The sequence below is a fragment of the Protomyctophum bolini genome (assembly GCF_963924005.1).
Source record: "Protomyctophum bolini genome assembly, chromosome: 20".
NCBI classification, from domain to species: domain Eukaryota; kingdom Metazoa; phylum Chordata; class Actinopteri; order Myctophiformes; family Myctophidae; genus Protomyctophum; species Protomyctophum bolini.
This window is the reverse complement of record NC_137881.1, coordinates 18,224,167-18,240,272: the sequence shown is the minus strand read 5'-3', so window position 1 is coordinate 18,240,272 and position 16,106 is coordinate 18,224,167. Positions and strand designations below refer to the sequence as shown.

Here is a 16,106-nt window from a genome sequence, read left to right as displayed (position 1 = left end):
ATGAGGCCAACTTTGGCAAAACACATTTCTGTAGATTACTCGTACATATTTTATCCACAATTCGGTATACACTATCTCATAGTCATGTGATCAACACGGATCTGCACCATTTCCCATATTCCATCCTGATTGGCTAAGATTGGCTTCCAAAGCTCGCATGATTGGTCCGTTTCGAACAAAATGCCACAAATCACAAACACAGTGTGCAATTTCCGTGAAATTATACTCGCACATTTCCAATAGTGCAGTGGTGCTATAACAGGGCAATTCCTGTTTTTACCTATAACTGCATCGACAACTTGCCCTCCCTAGAAGAGGCCATGGAAAAACATTTTCCCTGCATCCCTCCACATCTGCCATGAGGCCGATTTCTGTAAAACACATTGTTTATATTAGTCGCACAGATTTCATCCAAATCTCACACAAATAGGTACACATTACCTCTGTAGTGTCTGTGTGATCAAGACGAGTCTGTTGGATTTCTCAGATTCTACACTGTTTGGCTAAGATTGGCTTCCAAAGTTTATAGGAGTGGCTTGTTTTGTACAAAATGCTGCAAATCATGAACGCATGGCACAAGTGCAGTGAAACTGTACACACATTTCCCACTAGGCTGAGGAAGCAATGCCACTTGACATTTTTCAAATCAGTGTCATAATCAAAGGTGTAAGAAGACATAGCACCCTTTTTACATTGGCCTGTTATATAGCGCCACCAGGAGGCCACCATAACCTGACCTGGCCTTTTGGAGACCTGACTTTTTCTAGTTTTGTTTTTGTTCATTCCTAAGCCAATTTTGCTGATCTTGTCTAATCAGCACAACTGATAATATTTCTAATGTGATTAATCCGTCCTCAAATCTAAACTAATTTTAAATTAATTAAAACGTCTAGGTGTGCCGTCATGCAATTTCAACCAATTGCTTGGTCAGAAGAACTACCTATATTAATATAAATATTTCATTCAACTTTTGTCTTTTTTTCTTCTGGGGCGACTCCTCTGCAAACCACCAGAGGGGGGCTCAAGTACCAGTGGTTGGAACCCCTAATGTCATACAATGGAGAAAATCTGTATTTTTGTTAAATTCCCATTGACAATAAATGGAGAATTAACCTCATATGTGTCCAACTCCAAATAAATACTAATCCAATACATACTGTACTGTACATACATACATACATACATACATACATACAAACAAACGAGTGACATACACACAACCCTATACACACACTTTCAATCCCATCCTATCGCTAACCTCATCATTTCAGGTCTGGAATGTGGAGTCCGATGGACCAGTGGACAGCGGAAACTCATGGAGCACAGATGGATTAAAAAATTACTAACTGTAACACCCACTGGTCTTAATGAAAGAATTTTTGATTTTATCCCTTTCTGTTCATTTATCTGTCAAATCAATAAATGGTATCCAGGCCTTGCTGTGAACTTTTACTCCTTTATGGTTTTAGGTTGTTTTATTAATGTCTATTTTTATATCCATTTTACCATTGGGTTTTATAGAGGACAATATGCGGTCTAGCTTAACTTGGACTCAGGGGGGTGGACGCCTCTGCCTTGCATAGTCCCCAGTGAATAGGCATTTTGCCCTTCACTGGTAACCCTATTTTGGATTAGTTTTAAATATATGAAGGTATTGTGGGCTGGGCTTTTTACAAAAAAGCCCCCCTTTTAAATACTACACACATACATACATACATACGTACATACATACATACATACATACCTACACATACATACATTTCAGAAGTTTTAGCAGTTTTTAAGGACCCACTTTTAGCCGGCCAGTGCACCAGAGCAAACTCTTGCCTTTTTTTAAACCCTACCCATTTAACCAAATACATACATACATACATACTACTTAAACTCCATTTCCCTTTCCCCCACAGGAGGCGCCGGTGTGAAGCGCGGGATCGGTACCCTAAGATCCCGGGTAATGATGAGTAGGCCTCTATACGGAAACAACCGTGACCAAACAGGCCCCTCTGAACCCTCTCAGAACCACCCGATCCCGCAGCCTCTCACTACTGGCGCCTCACAGCCACACACGTCACCACCCCCTCCATCCCCAGCACTTCCCTGTATACCCACCTCTCACACGGCCAGGCCTAAGAAAAAGGTGTTGGACTGGAACATCATGGTCCGAAAGCCGGTGGCCATCTTGGGGGACTCCAATTTAAGTAGAATCCCACCATCACACCACACTGAGCTCCAAATAGACAGCTACCCTGGGGCGACCTTCAACCACCTGACCAAGATTTTGGAAAAGGCGGAGGTTCACCCCAGGGTAGAAGAAGTCATTCTCTCGGTGGGCATCAACTGCAAGGACAATGATACAGACCAGACCTCCTATAGGCAGCTAAGTGGAATGCACAAGGAGGCACAACGGACCTTTCCCAACGCCAGCATCCACATTCCCCTCATCAACTTCTCCCAGTTCCTAACAGTCAAACAGAAAAAGAACCTCACACTCATGAACCAGTACATCACAACACATTTCCCATACATCCCACCAGTTGACCCTGACCAGTTTCACACAAAACCCGACAACATACACTGGACACACACCACAGCAGTCACAATATTTAACCATTGGTGCACACATTTAAATTTTCCCTAAACAGGAGCCGCAGCCTGGATTCCTGCCCTATCTCTCCTCTTCCTCTGGTACCTACCTTGTTCCCAACAGGCTCCCCTCCTCCTCCTCCTCCTCCTCCTCCTCCTCCTCCCTCTCCTCCCCCCTCCCCCCCTCCCCCCTCCCCCACACCGCCCACCACCATTCTTCCCCCCTCTTCCTCTCAACGTCCAACAGCCATTCAGTCCCTCCGACCAGCACCTGACCCCCACTCCAATGTGTTGAACCTGTCCAGGTCCGTCCGTCTCACGGCCGCAGAGGCCCAGTTGCTGGAGAGGGGTCTCGCCTACATTCCTCGACCCACAGGGACGGATTGGGAGGCACTTCGAAGGGACACACATAGATACCATAGGAGACTTAAATTAATAGACTACTTCCAAAACACACAGACAGACGGACCTACACCCTTTGTCCTGCCCTCCACCTGGGAGCCTAAACTCTCCCAGGTGGACGGCAGGATACGAGACCTCATACAGCTAGATAACCATACACTTAATCAGTACCACCCATCACCAGACAGACCGGACAACCTGACCACAGACGAACGGAACAGCATCACAACACTGCGGAACAACACACAAATAGTTATTAAACCAGCTGATAAAGGTTCAAAAATAGTCATTTTAGATAATTTCCAATACACATATGAAGCCAACAGACAACTATCCAACACTAGATATTACACTCACATAGCAGCCAGCATACAACCACAGACTCAGATCAAACTCAGACAAATCATTACAACACTTTATCACCAAAACTACATCACCTCCAAACAACGCGACTTCCTCTATGGACCCGATAACCCCAGACCTAGGATTTTCTATCTACTACCCAAAATCCACAAGGATCCTCAGACTTGGACTATTCCCTTCGAGGTGCCTCCCGGCAGACCCATAGTATCAGACTGCAGCAGTGAGTCCTACCACATAGCACAATATATAGACCACTTCCTCAACCCCCTCTCCACCATACACGCCAGTTATTTAAGAGACACATATGATTTCCTGGAAAAAATCAAGCCCATAGCTGTGCCACCACACACATACATTTTCACCATAGACAATGCCATTTTACAACTATTAGAACTTAGTCTCAATTGCAATGATTTCACATTTAATAACAAACACTATTTACAGATAGAGGGCACAGCTATGGGCAAGAAATTTGCACCCGCTTATGCCAACATTTACATGAGTGAGTGGGAGAGAGAGGCCTTGGCAAAGTGTCCACTACAACCCACCATGTATTTCAGATTTTTAGATGACATCATAGGGCTCTGGCCACACACCTTACAACAGTTTGATAACTTTTTACAGATCTTGAACACACACCATGCTTCCATAACCATCAAACACATAATTCATCCAACAGAGATTAACTTCCTGGACACCACTGTATTTTTTCATACAATAGACCAGACACATAAACGACTACTGACAAAAATATATTTTAAGGACACAGACACACACGCACTACTCCACAAACACAGTTACCACCCAAAGCACACTTTTGCAGGCATCATCAAATCACAAATCATTCGGTTTTTCAGGATTTCATCCAATAGGGAACACTTCAATCAGGCCACACACACACTCTTTACAGTCCTCCGAAGGAGAGGTTATAGTAAAAGACTTTTACGTACCATCAGGAGCAATGCCCTGGCCTCTCTCTCCCCCACCCAGTCACTCTCCACCAACACTCTGCCTCCTACCCCTAACCCTCTCATCCCCAATTCTAACCCTAACCTCAATCCCAGCTTTCTTCCCCAGCCACCTCAGAGCATGCACCCGGATCAGAGGCCCCTCTCTAGCGCAGGGACAGGGACGGACCTGGACGGGGCCCACACATTACCCTCTCCTCTATGTCTTCCCTCCTCCAACTCTTCTTCTCTCACCATCCAGGCCATCGGCTCCTCTACAATTAAAACATTACTCCCATTCATAACCACATTTTCACATACACTCCAACCACTTCACCACAAATTTAAACAAAATTTCACCACTACACAACAATCCTACCCCCCATTACAAGCACATCAAGTCATTTCAGCACTTAGAAGGAACAAGAACCTGGGAGACCTCCTTGTGCATTCCAAATTTTCCACTTTACCTCCCAAGCCCCCACAGCCACATACACTCCATTTCAAACCCCGCAAATTCATCAACAACCCCCATAGTCACACTTCCTCCCCCATTACGGACCCTCTGTCTCTGACCACACCCAACATAGTCTACATCATCACCTGCACACAATGTCATAAACACTACATAGGAGAAACCGGACACACACTAGAAACACGACTCAAACAACACTTATATCACATCAAACGAGCAGACATAAACACAACCCTATACACACACTTTCAATCCCATTCTATCGCTAACCTCATCATTTCAGGTCTGGAATGTGGAGTCCGATGGACCAGTGGACAGCGGAAACTCATGGAGCACAGATGGATTAAAAAATTACTAACTGTAACACCCACTGGTCTTAATGAAAGAAGTTGATTTTTATCTCTTTCTGTTCTTTTATCTGTCCCATCAATAAATGGTTTCCAGGCCTTGCCTTTATGGTTTTAGGTGGTTTTATTACTATTTTTATATCCATTTTACCCTTGGGTTTTAGAAGACATTTCGGACATTGGTTTAGGTATGCGGTCTAGCTTAACTTGGACTCAGGGGGGTGGACGCCTCTGCCTTGCATAGTCCCCAGTGAATAGGCATTTTGCCCTTCACTGGTAACCTTATTTTGGATTTGTTTTAAATATAGGAAGGTTTTATGGGCTGGGCTTTTTACTAAAAAGCCCCCCCTTTTAAAATACTACACACATACATACATACCCACCTACATACATACATTTCAGACGTTTTAGCAGTTTTTAAGGACCCACTTTTAGGCCAGTGCACCAGAGCAAGCTTTTGCCTTTTTTTAAACCCCACCCATTTTAACCAAATACATACATACATGCATTGCATGCATGGATTTCAGGGTGTTCATTTGAACAGGGATCTCTGTTCTATTGCCTGTGGTTCTACGATGCAGGGCTTACACTGTGCGTTCAGACAGGCCTGCCTGCGAGAGAGTGTGTCTCACCATGCATATCTCATTCTCTCACTTCCTCCCTCCCTCTTTCTCCTACCTTCATCCCCCCCCCCCTCACACACACACCACCGCCGTCATCGGCTCTCACCCCTCTCTCCCTCCCTCGCTCCCTTCCATCTTCCATCCTTTTGCACACATCCTCCTCACTCTCGTGGACTTCCTTCAAGCCTTTGCCCCCTCCCTCCCTCCCTACCTACCGCTCTCATGCATGCTCTTGCTTTCTCCCTCTGTCCTCCCTGTCTCTGTTTAATCATCTGTTCTTCTTTCTCTGTCGTCGTCGTCGTTCCCCCCCCCCCCCCCCCCCACCCTCTGACTCTCATCGTCATTCTCTCTGTCCTCAAAGGCCTGCAGCACATTTTCACATAATCACACTCTACTGTCTAGCTGGGTGATCATCAACTATATATATATACACATACATGCATGCACGCATACATACACACACACACACACACACACACACACACACACGCACACATACATGCACACGTACACGTGTGCATGTATCTGTTTTTTTGCTGCAGTGCTGGACCAGAAAGGCAGTACGTTTCCACTTCCCTGCATGCGTGCGTGCAAAGCCGTGCATGCATGCGTTTATGTGTGTGTGCGTGCGTGCATGTGTCTAGGGGAAGGGGGAGGGGAAGGTTTGATCTTCAGACTGTGGAGCAGTTTCCACCTGTCAACCATCAGGCTGCATGTTGAACAAGTGCTGAGCCCTGTCACCATGTCAGTCTTGTCTTGACTTTATGTACACTGTATATAACCCATATACACTGATATATAAGACCAGGGCTGGGTAACTTTGAAGATGGAGAGGGTCACTATAGTTCCACACTCACTCCAGGGCCACATTGCATATTATACTGTTGCAGCAATGCTATTATTTGAATTTAACTATAGCTAAACTTTTGGGGACCCCCCCCAAAAGTCATGTGTGACCCCCCCTGGGGTTCCCGAATCCTGACCCACAGGTTGAGAACCACTGATGTAGTAGTAGTAGACCCATGATGAAGAGTATTCCTTTATTAATGGTCCTGAGTGATGATGATCAAATTCCTCTGTAAGCAAGCAGCAAATTTGGATAACAAGATGATAATATACCAGGCAGTATCACAGGAAAAGTTCTTAATCCTTGCCGAGCCATCAGGCCCATATAGGGCAGGAGGCTATCTCCTGTTTCTGTAGCATGAGGCCTGGACATGACGCTAGCATGTCGCAGGGACTTACCCCCCAATCCAACCCTTGATGCTGAGTGCCAAGCAGGGACACACTGGGTCCCATTTTTCACAGTCGAACCTCAACCTCCCATGCAGTCCCATGGCAGACACTCTAACCACAAGGCCACTGAGCTGGTCGGAAAAGTTCTTAAGTCACAGATAACTACTGAAACTACTGAGACGTCACTAAGCGTGTAATGCTGCATGTCAATGAGTCACTAATTTGTGCTGGCGTCAATGTGCCATGTTTGCCTTATCTGTAATGCTGCATACTGTCTGTGCAAAGACACTTTATTTATATTGTCTTTATTAACGTTTCGATGTGTTCTTGTTGCTTTCTGCCCCTCCCTCCCACCCCTCGGTTGTCAGCTTTTCGCCTGGCCAACTTGTAATTCCTGCATTCGCTACTGCTTCGATGTCTCCCTTTTGACTGATACCTGTCCATTTAAACTCTAGAGTCTAGACGGCCCTGCCCCAAAGTTATTAGTGCAGCTGCGCCTGGCAGCCGGCGAAAACTAGAGTTCTCAACAGGCCTGGAAATTGAGCCCCGGCCCTACCTGGGCCCTCATCAAACCCTGTACATTCAAGACACTGCCCCCGCTGCCACCCTTATAGATCTCCATATATGGAGCTGACCTGTTCTGACATTCCATATGTTGGTCTGACCTCATCCTGTACACTCAAGAAACGCTCCATATATGGCCAATAGAGCGTCGCAGTCCCTCCCCCTTTCAGAACGACGAGTGGCCCAGGAAATGAATCGCAATCCATTTTCCCCATAGGCTTTTCTTAAAATATTTATTTAAAGACGGTTACGCCGCGGATCGTGATAAATCATGACAATGAACACTATGTTTTGGGCCGATCAAATAATTTATAAGAAGAAAAACAAAACAAATAGTGTTGTCTCCTGCCTTTATTTTCTTCTTTCTAATGATTTGATCGGCCCAAAATATTGTGTTCATTGTCATGATTTGTCACGATCCGAGTTGGCTTTGTCCGCGGCGTAACCGGCTTTAAATAAATACTTTAAGAAAAGCCTATGGGGAAAATGCATTGCGATTCATTTCCTGGGCCACTCGTCGTTCTGAAAGGGGGAGGGACTGCGACGCTCTATAAGGGCGAGGTCGCTTCTCGCCCTGGCCTCAGGCGTCTTACTGGTAGAGAATATCTGGTCACGTTTTGTGATCACGATGTGAGTCATAACAGATACATGATGATGACTGAAATTCGGAATAACCCCTTGAGTTGTATCTCGTTTTTGAGGGGTCCTGGACTCCTGGACACAATAGATCCCCCCCCCCCCCCCCCCAAAATAAATAAATAAATAACATTAGACAACAAAACAGAAACAACCAAATCAACCAAACAATATCAAATATGACAAAACAAGTAAACAAACAAACAAGATGACAAGATACAAAAAAAATAGTATCATGGGCACAGTGTCCTGATGATGAAGCAGTTGCCAAGGCATTCAGCATATCTATGGTTATTCTGTATACAGTAGTAGGCTACATAATGTGCATTGGTCAAACAAATTAACTTATATTTAAAACATACAATAAGGTTTGGAAGATATAATATAACAATGATATACATTCCAATGCTTTTGTATAGGCTACATACATGTAACATATGTTTGAGAGTCTGTGGCTAACGCTAGATATTAAACATTGTATCGTGTTTCTTTCTCTATTATCCGAGTGGGCACCATGTTGACAACCCCCCAACCACACACACACACACACACACGCACGCACGCACGCACGCACGCACACACACACACACACACACACACACACACACACACACACACACACACACACACACACACACACACTCGTGTTCCTGCCCTACCCAACACCTCATGACCCGCCACAAAATGCTGCTTTCTCTCCCGATAGATGGCCATGACACAAAGACAAAGGCCTGTGGGAGGGGCTTACCGACTGGGCCATCTGCGTGGGGAGCTGTGTGTGTGTGTGTGTGTGTGTGTGTGCGAGAGAGAGAGAGAGAGAGAGAGAGAGAGAGAGAGAGGGGGTGATGGAGGGAGGGAGTATGCTATGAAAAGAAGAAAAGTGAGTTGGTTGGTATTGTAGGTTGCTATCTCTATATCCCTTCAAGCTAATCGATTCCTGAGTAGGCTAGGTATAGGTAGCCTATTTGGACTATATGGTCCATATAGTCTGTAAGGATATGGACCAGACACCAGAGCTAATTTAGCACTTTTCATTCAGATAATTTGATAGGCCTACCTGGGGGCTGGGGCTTGGGGAGCTGGATCATGGTGGCACAAGCTACCAAACACCAGAATTCTTATAGGACTTTAATAAACACATACACATTGAATATGGAGGAGGAGGATAATAAAATGTGTATTAAATACAACAGCTGAAAGTGGAGAAGGAATCGAACTGACGCCATTATTTTGCTCTTTGTATCCGACACTCTCGCTTGGATTTCAACACCAGGTGGAAATGGGACCTAAAGAACAAAAGCTCCAGACTCCAGGATAATGGAGTAGTATGGAGGACCGTCCTATGTAGTTCATACTCAATACAGAAGACATTTGGACTTTAATTATACGACTACATCCCCACCCAGTGGTTGATAAGATAATAACAACTTATTTCCCCTTGGGCTTATTTTAGTCTCTCTCTCTCTCTCTCTCTCTCTCTCTCTCTCTCTCTCTCTCTCTCTCTCTCTCTCTCTCTATATATATATATATATATATATATATATATATATATATATATATATATATATAAAATACATTTTCAGGTGGGTTGCCAATTCCAATCAGAAGAGAGTACGCATTTATCATCTATTTTCTTTGTGTCATTCCTTCCAATTTGACTGGAGAATTTGACTTCTCTATGGGAACGATGGAACCAGAAGATGGCCACCTATGCTATGCCCTATATGTGCTCATGGTAGGCTATAACAAACTAACTAAGCATAATAAGGACATTACTGTTCCTAATATATGTAAACGAATCAGCTTGTGACTGCAACTTGTTCCTGTTCGCAGATGACTCAGCACTGCTGACTCAGCACTGCTGAGTCATCCTGACAGGAACAAACTGCAGGTTGCTATGTAAAAATGCTATCTATAATGTAATGCTTTTTCCAAATGAAACAAATATTATTAAAAAAAAGGCCCTCAGCTCTGAACTCGGTAGAATCTGCACCTGGCTCGCTGATAACAAACTATCTTTACACCTGGGAAAAACTGAATCCATTCTTTTTAGATCAAATAGTAATCTCAGCAAGGCAGATGGCTTAGAGTGGGTGACAATACACACGAAAAGATGAAATGACCATAGGTTCCATCCTGGACGCAAATCTTTCCGGTGATAAAATGGCCACCAACGTAATCAAAAAAGTCAACCAAAGAACAAGATTCCTAGTATACAGGGTCAGGATCTCCTCACTAGTCAACAAAAACACCTTGAAGACCCTAACAGGAGTCCTTGTACGAGGTTTCTTCGACTATGCATTCACCTCTTGGTACCACAGCACCTCAAACGCCCTTAAGACATGGCTCCAGCCTCACCCCCCGAACCCACCTCATTCCTGCCCACTTTGACTGTCTGGAATGGCTTAGGGTTGACGACAGAGTACAGCATCTTGCAATGGGTCTGGTCCACAAGATTCGATACACCACCAAGATGTACCCATGTCTAAATACTTCCTTAGTGTCAGCGAAGTCCACACCTATACAACACCAGAGGGAGTTCAACAAACCATGTGCAACCCAGGTTCGGCACAAACAAGGGACAAAATTAATTTCACTCCTATGCCACCAAAATGTGGAACACCCTACCAACAGTCATTAAGACATGCAAATCCCTTGACTCCTTCAAAACCGCTCTCAAAGGGCACAAAGGGCTGCAATTCGAAACTGGCCCCCGTAAAATCTGAATCCCCCCCCCACCCCTTTTCACCTTTTTTTCCCTTTTTACCTCTATGATGATTTCCTGTTTTTGGCTATAGAAGTGTATATTTGTACGCCTCTAAATGTTATGATGAATCTGTTAATCTGTTAATCTGTTAATAAATACTTCAATCAATCAATCACTTTTGAACCCAGCACCTCTAAGTGATGTGTGTATTTTATTAGTTTTTACAAGGAAGAAAGAAACCATCATGATAGTTTGCAGATTTCACCACCATTTCAGCTCCCCAGCCAATCAGTGCCCTATAAAAAGACGATCATTAGTTAAAAAATCAAGGGTTTATTTATTTATTTGTTTGTTTATCATTATACAAATATACTGGAACGTCCCAGTGGAACACTTTATATGGGAATGCTGTGGGTTTATGTTATGTGTGCCTTATATTGTTGCTACACTGTTCATTAAAGCAAAAAAAAAAAGAGCAAAAAGGTTAATGTCTTCTGGGGAAGTGAACCCTACCAGACCACTATATCTATCTATCTATCTATCTATCTATCTATCTATCTATCTATCTATCTATCTATCTATCTATCTATCTATCTATCTATCTATCTATCTATCTATCTATACTGTATTTATTATACTGTATTATTTGTTGTATGCCCATACTTGCACACTCCGAACAGTAGGAGGCGTTATGCACCTAGACCATAGACACGTTGGTTGTGTAACGCGCCAATAAAAAGCAGGAAGTCCCGTGAAAGAATCTGCGTAGTCTCAGTCTGTAATTCCGGTTGCCGCTAGAAATCTAGGAGCGGCTGTCTGTGTCTGTGTCACTGTGCTGCTGACTGTCGGAAGCAACGGGCGGGCAAAGTTTTAGCAAACAAAGTAGTAGTTTTCGGTTTTACTCGACGGGCAACCCAACAAAATGGTGAGTGAAGTCATTTTAGTCACTGCTGACTGTCTTTATTGATGTCCAAAGCTAATTATTAGTAGATATAGGCGATGAAATGAAATAATAGGACGGCCCTGCCGCCTGGCTTGTGTGTGTGAACCATGCAGCGCTTCTGTTTTCAGTATTTTGTTATGGGGGTTTTCATTCATACCCGCAAACCAAGACCCTTACAATGAATTTCATAAATAATACACGCAACCTATAGATGTTTTCATCAGAATATGGAACTTCGAAATCACATTGACATGGCTAAATCGTATAAATGATTTTTTTTTGTGTTGAGGTCCAATGGATCACACGACGCTCATCCGTCCCGAGCGTCATGGCGGAATCTGTTTTTTTGCACGTCCTCCATTTACAACCCTGGCATAGATAAATGTTCAGATTTCAAATATAAAGTGCGTATACCCCGTGGCCACGGATGTTACAATTCTCTTCGGGCGGGTATAACTACCCGTATCTTCCGCATTGTTCAACGAAGGAGCATTGTTTTATCCGATCAATGGTCATTGTCTTGATGAAAATAAGGTGGACCATCTTGCAAACAAGTGTAATGCTTTATGTTGTAGTCCATTCACAGTTAACAGTTTTTGTATTGAATTGTGCTTGAAATGTACTGCAATTCTACAAACTGTTAATACATACTTAAATCAATCATTTTATCATAGTTATAATGTATCGGAGTGCAGTACACCCACTAGCCGATAGGGTAGTACGTGCGTAGCTGAAAGCATGATATGGCAAAAATGATAAAATGGCCACCGATCGAATTAAATCATTTATTGATCAATACGGAAGATACCGGTACTGTCTTCCTCCCGCCCGAGTCGAATTGTAACATCTGTGACCATGGGCTAAGCACTTAATATTTGAAATGGCGGAAGTGCTAAAACTATAAACCATAAAATTGAATGCCCGAGTATGAGATTATGATCCCAAAAGTAGAGTCATAGATCCCCTCCACTACCAGCAAATCAAACCTAAATCTGGGCTTGTTGCATGCCGGGTTGGGCGTAGTTTAGAAATTAGAATCATGCGTATGATGCGTTGCGCATAGGCCATACTAGGCTTAGGCCTTCCCTGCAACATTAGCTTTCCAAAAAGCATTAAGCCTTTGGATTTGCCAGGCTGGATTTCCACAACTGCCTTTCTTCCCCATTCATGTAGCCTGCCCTGTAGAAAATAAATGTCTTGTTGCCACCAATTCAGAATTATCATTCTCTTGAAGTGCATTTAACTTTTAACACACCTCTTCCTACGCAGAGGGAATGCATTTCCATCCATGTCGGCCAAGCAGGAGTCCAGATTGGTAATAGCTGCTGGGAGCTATACTGTCTGGAGCATGGCATCCAGCCTGACGGACGGATGCCCAGTGATAAGACCATTGTAGGTGGGGACTCTTCCAGCACATTCTTCAGTGAGACTGCAGGAGGACAGCACGTGCCCAGAGCTGTCTTTGTTGACCTGGAACCCACTGTCATTGGTCAGTTAAACTATTTGTTTTGCAACTTTAAATGAATACTTTTATAATTTATTTGTTTTTGTCGAACTCCTGAGCCGATAATCCAATATTAATAAATAAAGTGTTAATGTATTTTCTTTTTTTATGTGGCCACACCCAACAGTTAATTTAGTATACCTGTTTTTCTTTTCACCATGGCACAAACCACCTGAACTGAAGCCCGCCCACAGCGGTTATATGATAATGGGGGAGGGATTGTACTTAACCCCTTCAGGACGGGTAACCCTTTTGGGGTTCTTATGTATGCAACATAACATTTTTGAACAAATATTTGAAGTTATTCCAGAAAATTTGGGTCAGGATTTAGAAGGATTTTTTTTTTTTTTTTTTTTAAGAATCGGCCTCGGTCGTAAATGGGTAGTACAGTACTTGGTAGTAAATGTACTTTGTTACTTTACACCACTGCTCATCAGTAGGCCTCTCAGTGATTACACTTGAGAGTTGTTTTGGGGTTTATATTTTGTATAGTTTTGCATTAGACAGGTTTCTTACTGCAGTAGACACTGCAGTACTCATGCAATCTTTTTTGGGGGTCAGCAGGTATAAAAAGTAAAACCCTGAAGAGAAGAAAAGTATTAATGATTGTCAACGATTTCTTTTGCACCTTCCATTCACAGATGAGGTGCGTACAGGAACTTACCGTCAGCTGTTCCACCCTGAACAGATGATCACAGGAAAGGAAGACGCAGCCAACAACTATGCCCGTGGACACTACACCATCGGCAAGGAGGTCATTGACCTAGTCCTGGAGAGAATTCGCAAGCTGGTGAGAGCCTTAATGATTTTGTTCTCTTTTTTTTTTTTCAAACTGCTTGAATTCAGCTTTAACTGATCAAAGGAAACTTTTCCCCCCCCTTTTTTCAGTCTGACCAGTGCACTGGCCTCCAAGGGTTTCTCATCTTCCACAGCTTTGGTGGAGGCACTGGTTCTGGTTTTGCTTCCCTGCTGATGGAGAGGCTTTCGGTTGATTATGGAAAGAAGTCCAAACTTGAGTTTGCGGTCTACCCAGCCCCCCAGGTGTCCACAGCTGTAGTGGAGCCCTACAACTCCATCCTGACCACCCACACCACCCTGGAACACTCAGACTGTGCCTTCATGGTGGACAATGAGGCCATCTTTGATATCTGCTGCAGGAACCTGGACATCGAGAGGCCATCCTACACAAACCTCAACAGGCTTGTCAGTCAAATTGTGTCTTCAATCACCGCCTCCCTTCGCTTTGACGGAGCCCTGAACGTGGACCTGACGGAGTTCCAGACCAACTTGGTGCCGTACCCTCGTATCCACTTCCCTCTGACCAGCTACGCCCCGGTCATCTCTGCCGAGAAGGCCTATCACGAGCAGCTGTCTGTATCCCAGATTACCAACTCCTGCTTTGAGCCGGCCAATCAGATGGTGAAGTGTGATCCCCGTCATGGTAAATACATGGCCTGCTGTCTGCTGTACCGTGGAGACGTGGTGCCCAAAGATGTAAACTCTGCCATTGTAGCAATCAAGACCAAACGCAGCATCCAGTTTGTGGACTGGTGCCCCACAGGCTTCAAGGTGGGCATCAACTACCAGCCTCCCACGGTGGTTCCTGGAGGAGACCTGGCCAAGGTCCAGAGGGCCGTGTGCATGCTCAGCAACACCACCGCCATTGCTGAGGCCTGGGCACGCCTTGACCACAAGTTTGACCTGATGTATGCCAAAAGGGCCTTCGTCCACTGGTATGTCGGTGAGGGGATGGAGGAGGGGGAGTTCTCCGAGGCCAGAGAGGACATGGCTGCCCTGGAGAAGGATTACGAAGAGGTGGGTGCTGACAGTGTCGGGGAGGAGGATGAGGAGGGGGACGAATACTAGGCCACTTGTCTTCTGGTTTGCCGTTGGCTGGAAGTAATAGGTTGGGGGGGGGGAAATGGGCCATGTGAGATCCTCTCTTTTGATTTCCATTGGTTTCTGTTTGTTAGTGCTTGTAACTTGTGATTAAATGAACCCAATGGGTATATGATAAATTGATTGTCTTGTTCTATCCTTCATTTGACTTGTTTATAAAGGTTTTGTGTGTTCCTATTTGAGGCCCAGCTGAGCTTCAGCAAAACCTTCAGTTCAGGTTTAGTCTTCTAGTCGCTGGGATTCATCTTTGGAAAAAGAACAGCAGTTTCTCAGGTTTGCAGAACTTTCATTAAAGGGGATTTTCACCCACCATTGTAACCTCTGGCCCAGGTCATATTAAACTATTGATCCCCATAATAAGGAAAAGTAATTCTTCCCTAAAATAAAATATACAAGCGGAAAACCATATCTTCCTATATCATATGAAAATAATTGTAGTTATTAAAATATACTAGCTACAGATATATTTAATATAGGCTTAAAGCAAATGTTCATTATTAAATGCATGTGGGAGGGAATAATTATAAACCCCCAAAAATCTGGTAACAGTGGACCGGAATTCTGACCGGATGTTTCTTGTGTTATTACTGACAAGATTTCATGCACAATCTGGTATTTCATATGGAAGCATTTTCTCGGGTGGTTTTGCATCCAATTATCTATGTTGAATGTGGTTCATGTCTTACCTTCAGAGACTCCAGGAAATTCTGTCTTCCTCCCACTATAATTTTTTTTAAACTAAAACTAAATGGCATGGCCTTACAAATGTCCCCCACACAAATATAAATTCCAGAGATAGTTTTAAGGCCAAGAGGTTGAATTTCACATATTCTCTTGTGGGGCATGTAGGAGCTCCTTTATATGAAATCCATGCAAT

General features: G+C 44.0%; 1 protein-coding gene across 1 annotated transcript; it reads left to right on the top strand.

Moving 5' to 3' along the window:
* The first annotated feature begins 11,672 nt into the window (after positions 1-11,672).
* Positions 11,673-15,352, top strand: LOC308335573 (tubulin alpha chain-like). Its single transcript, XM_080792648.1, has 4 exons — positions 11,673-11,808; positions 13,096-13,315; positions 13,972-14,120; positions 14,219-15,352. The coding sequence occupies exons 1-4, from the start codon at positions 11,806-11,808 to the stop codon at positions 15,194-15,196; spliced, it is 1,350 nt and encodes a 449-aa protein (XP_080648774.1). The 5' UTR covers positions 11,673-11,805; the 3' UTR covers positions 15,197-15,352.
* Positions 15,353-16,106: the final 754 nt, after the last annotated feature.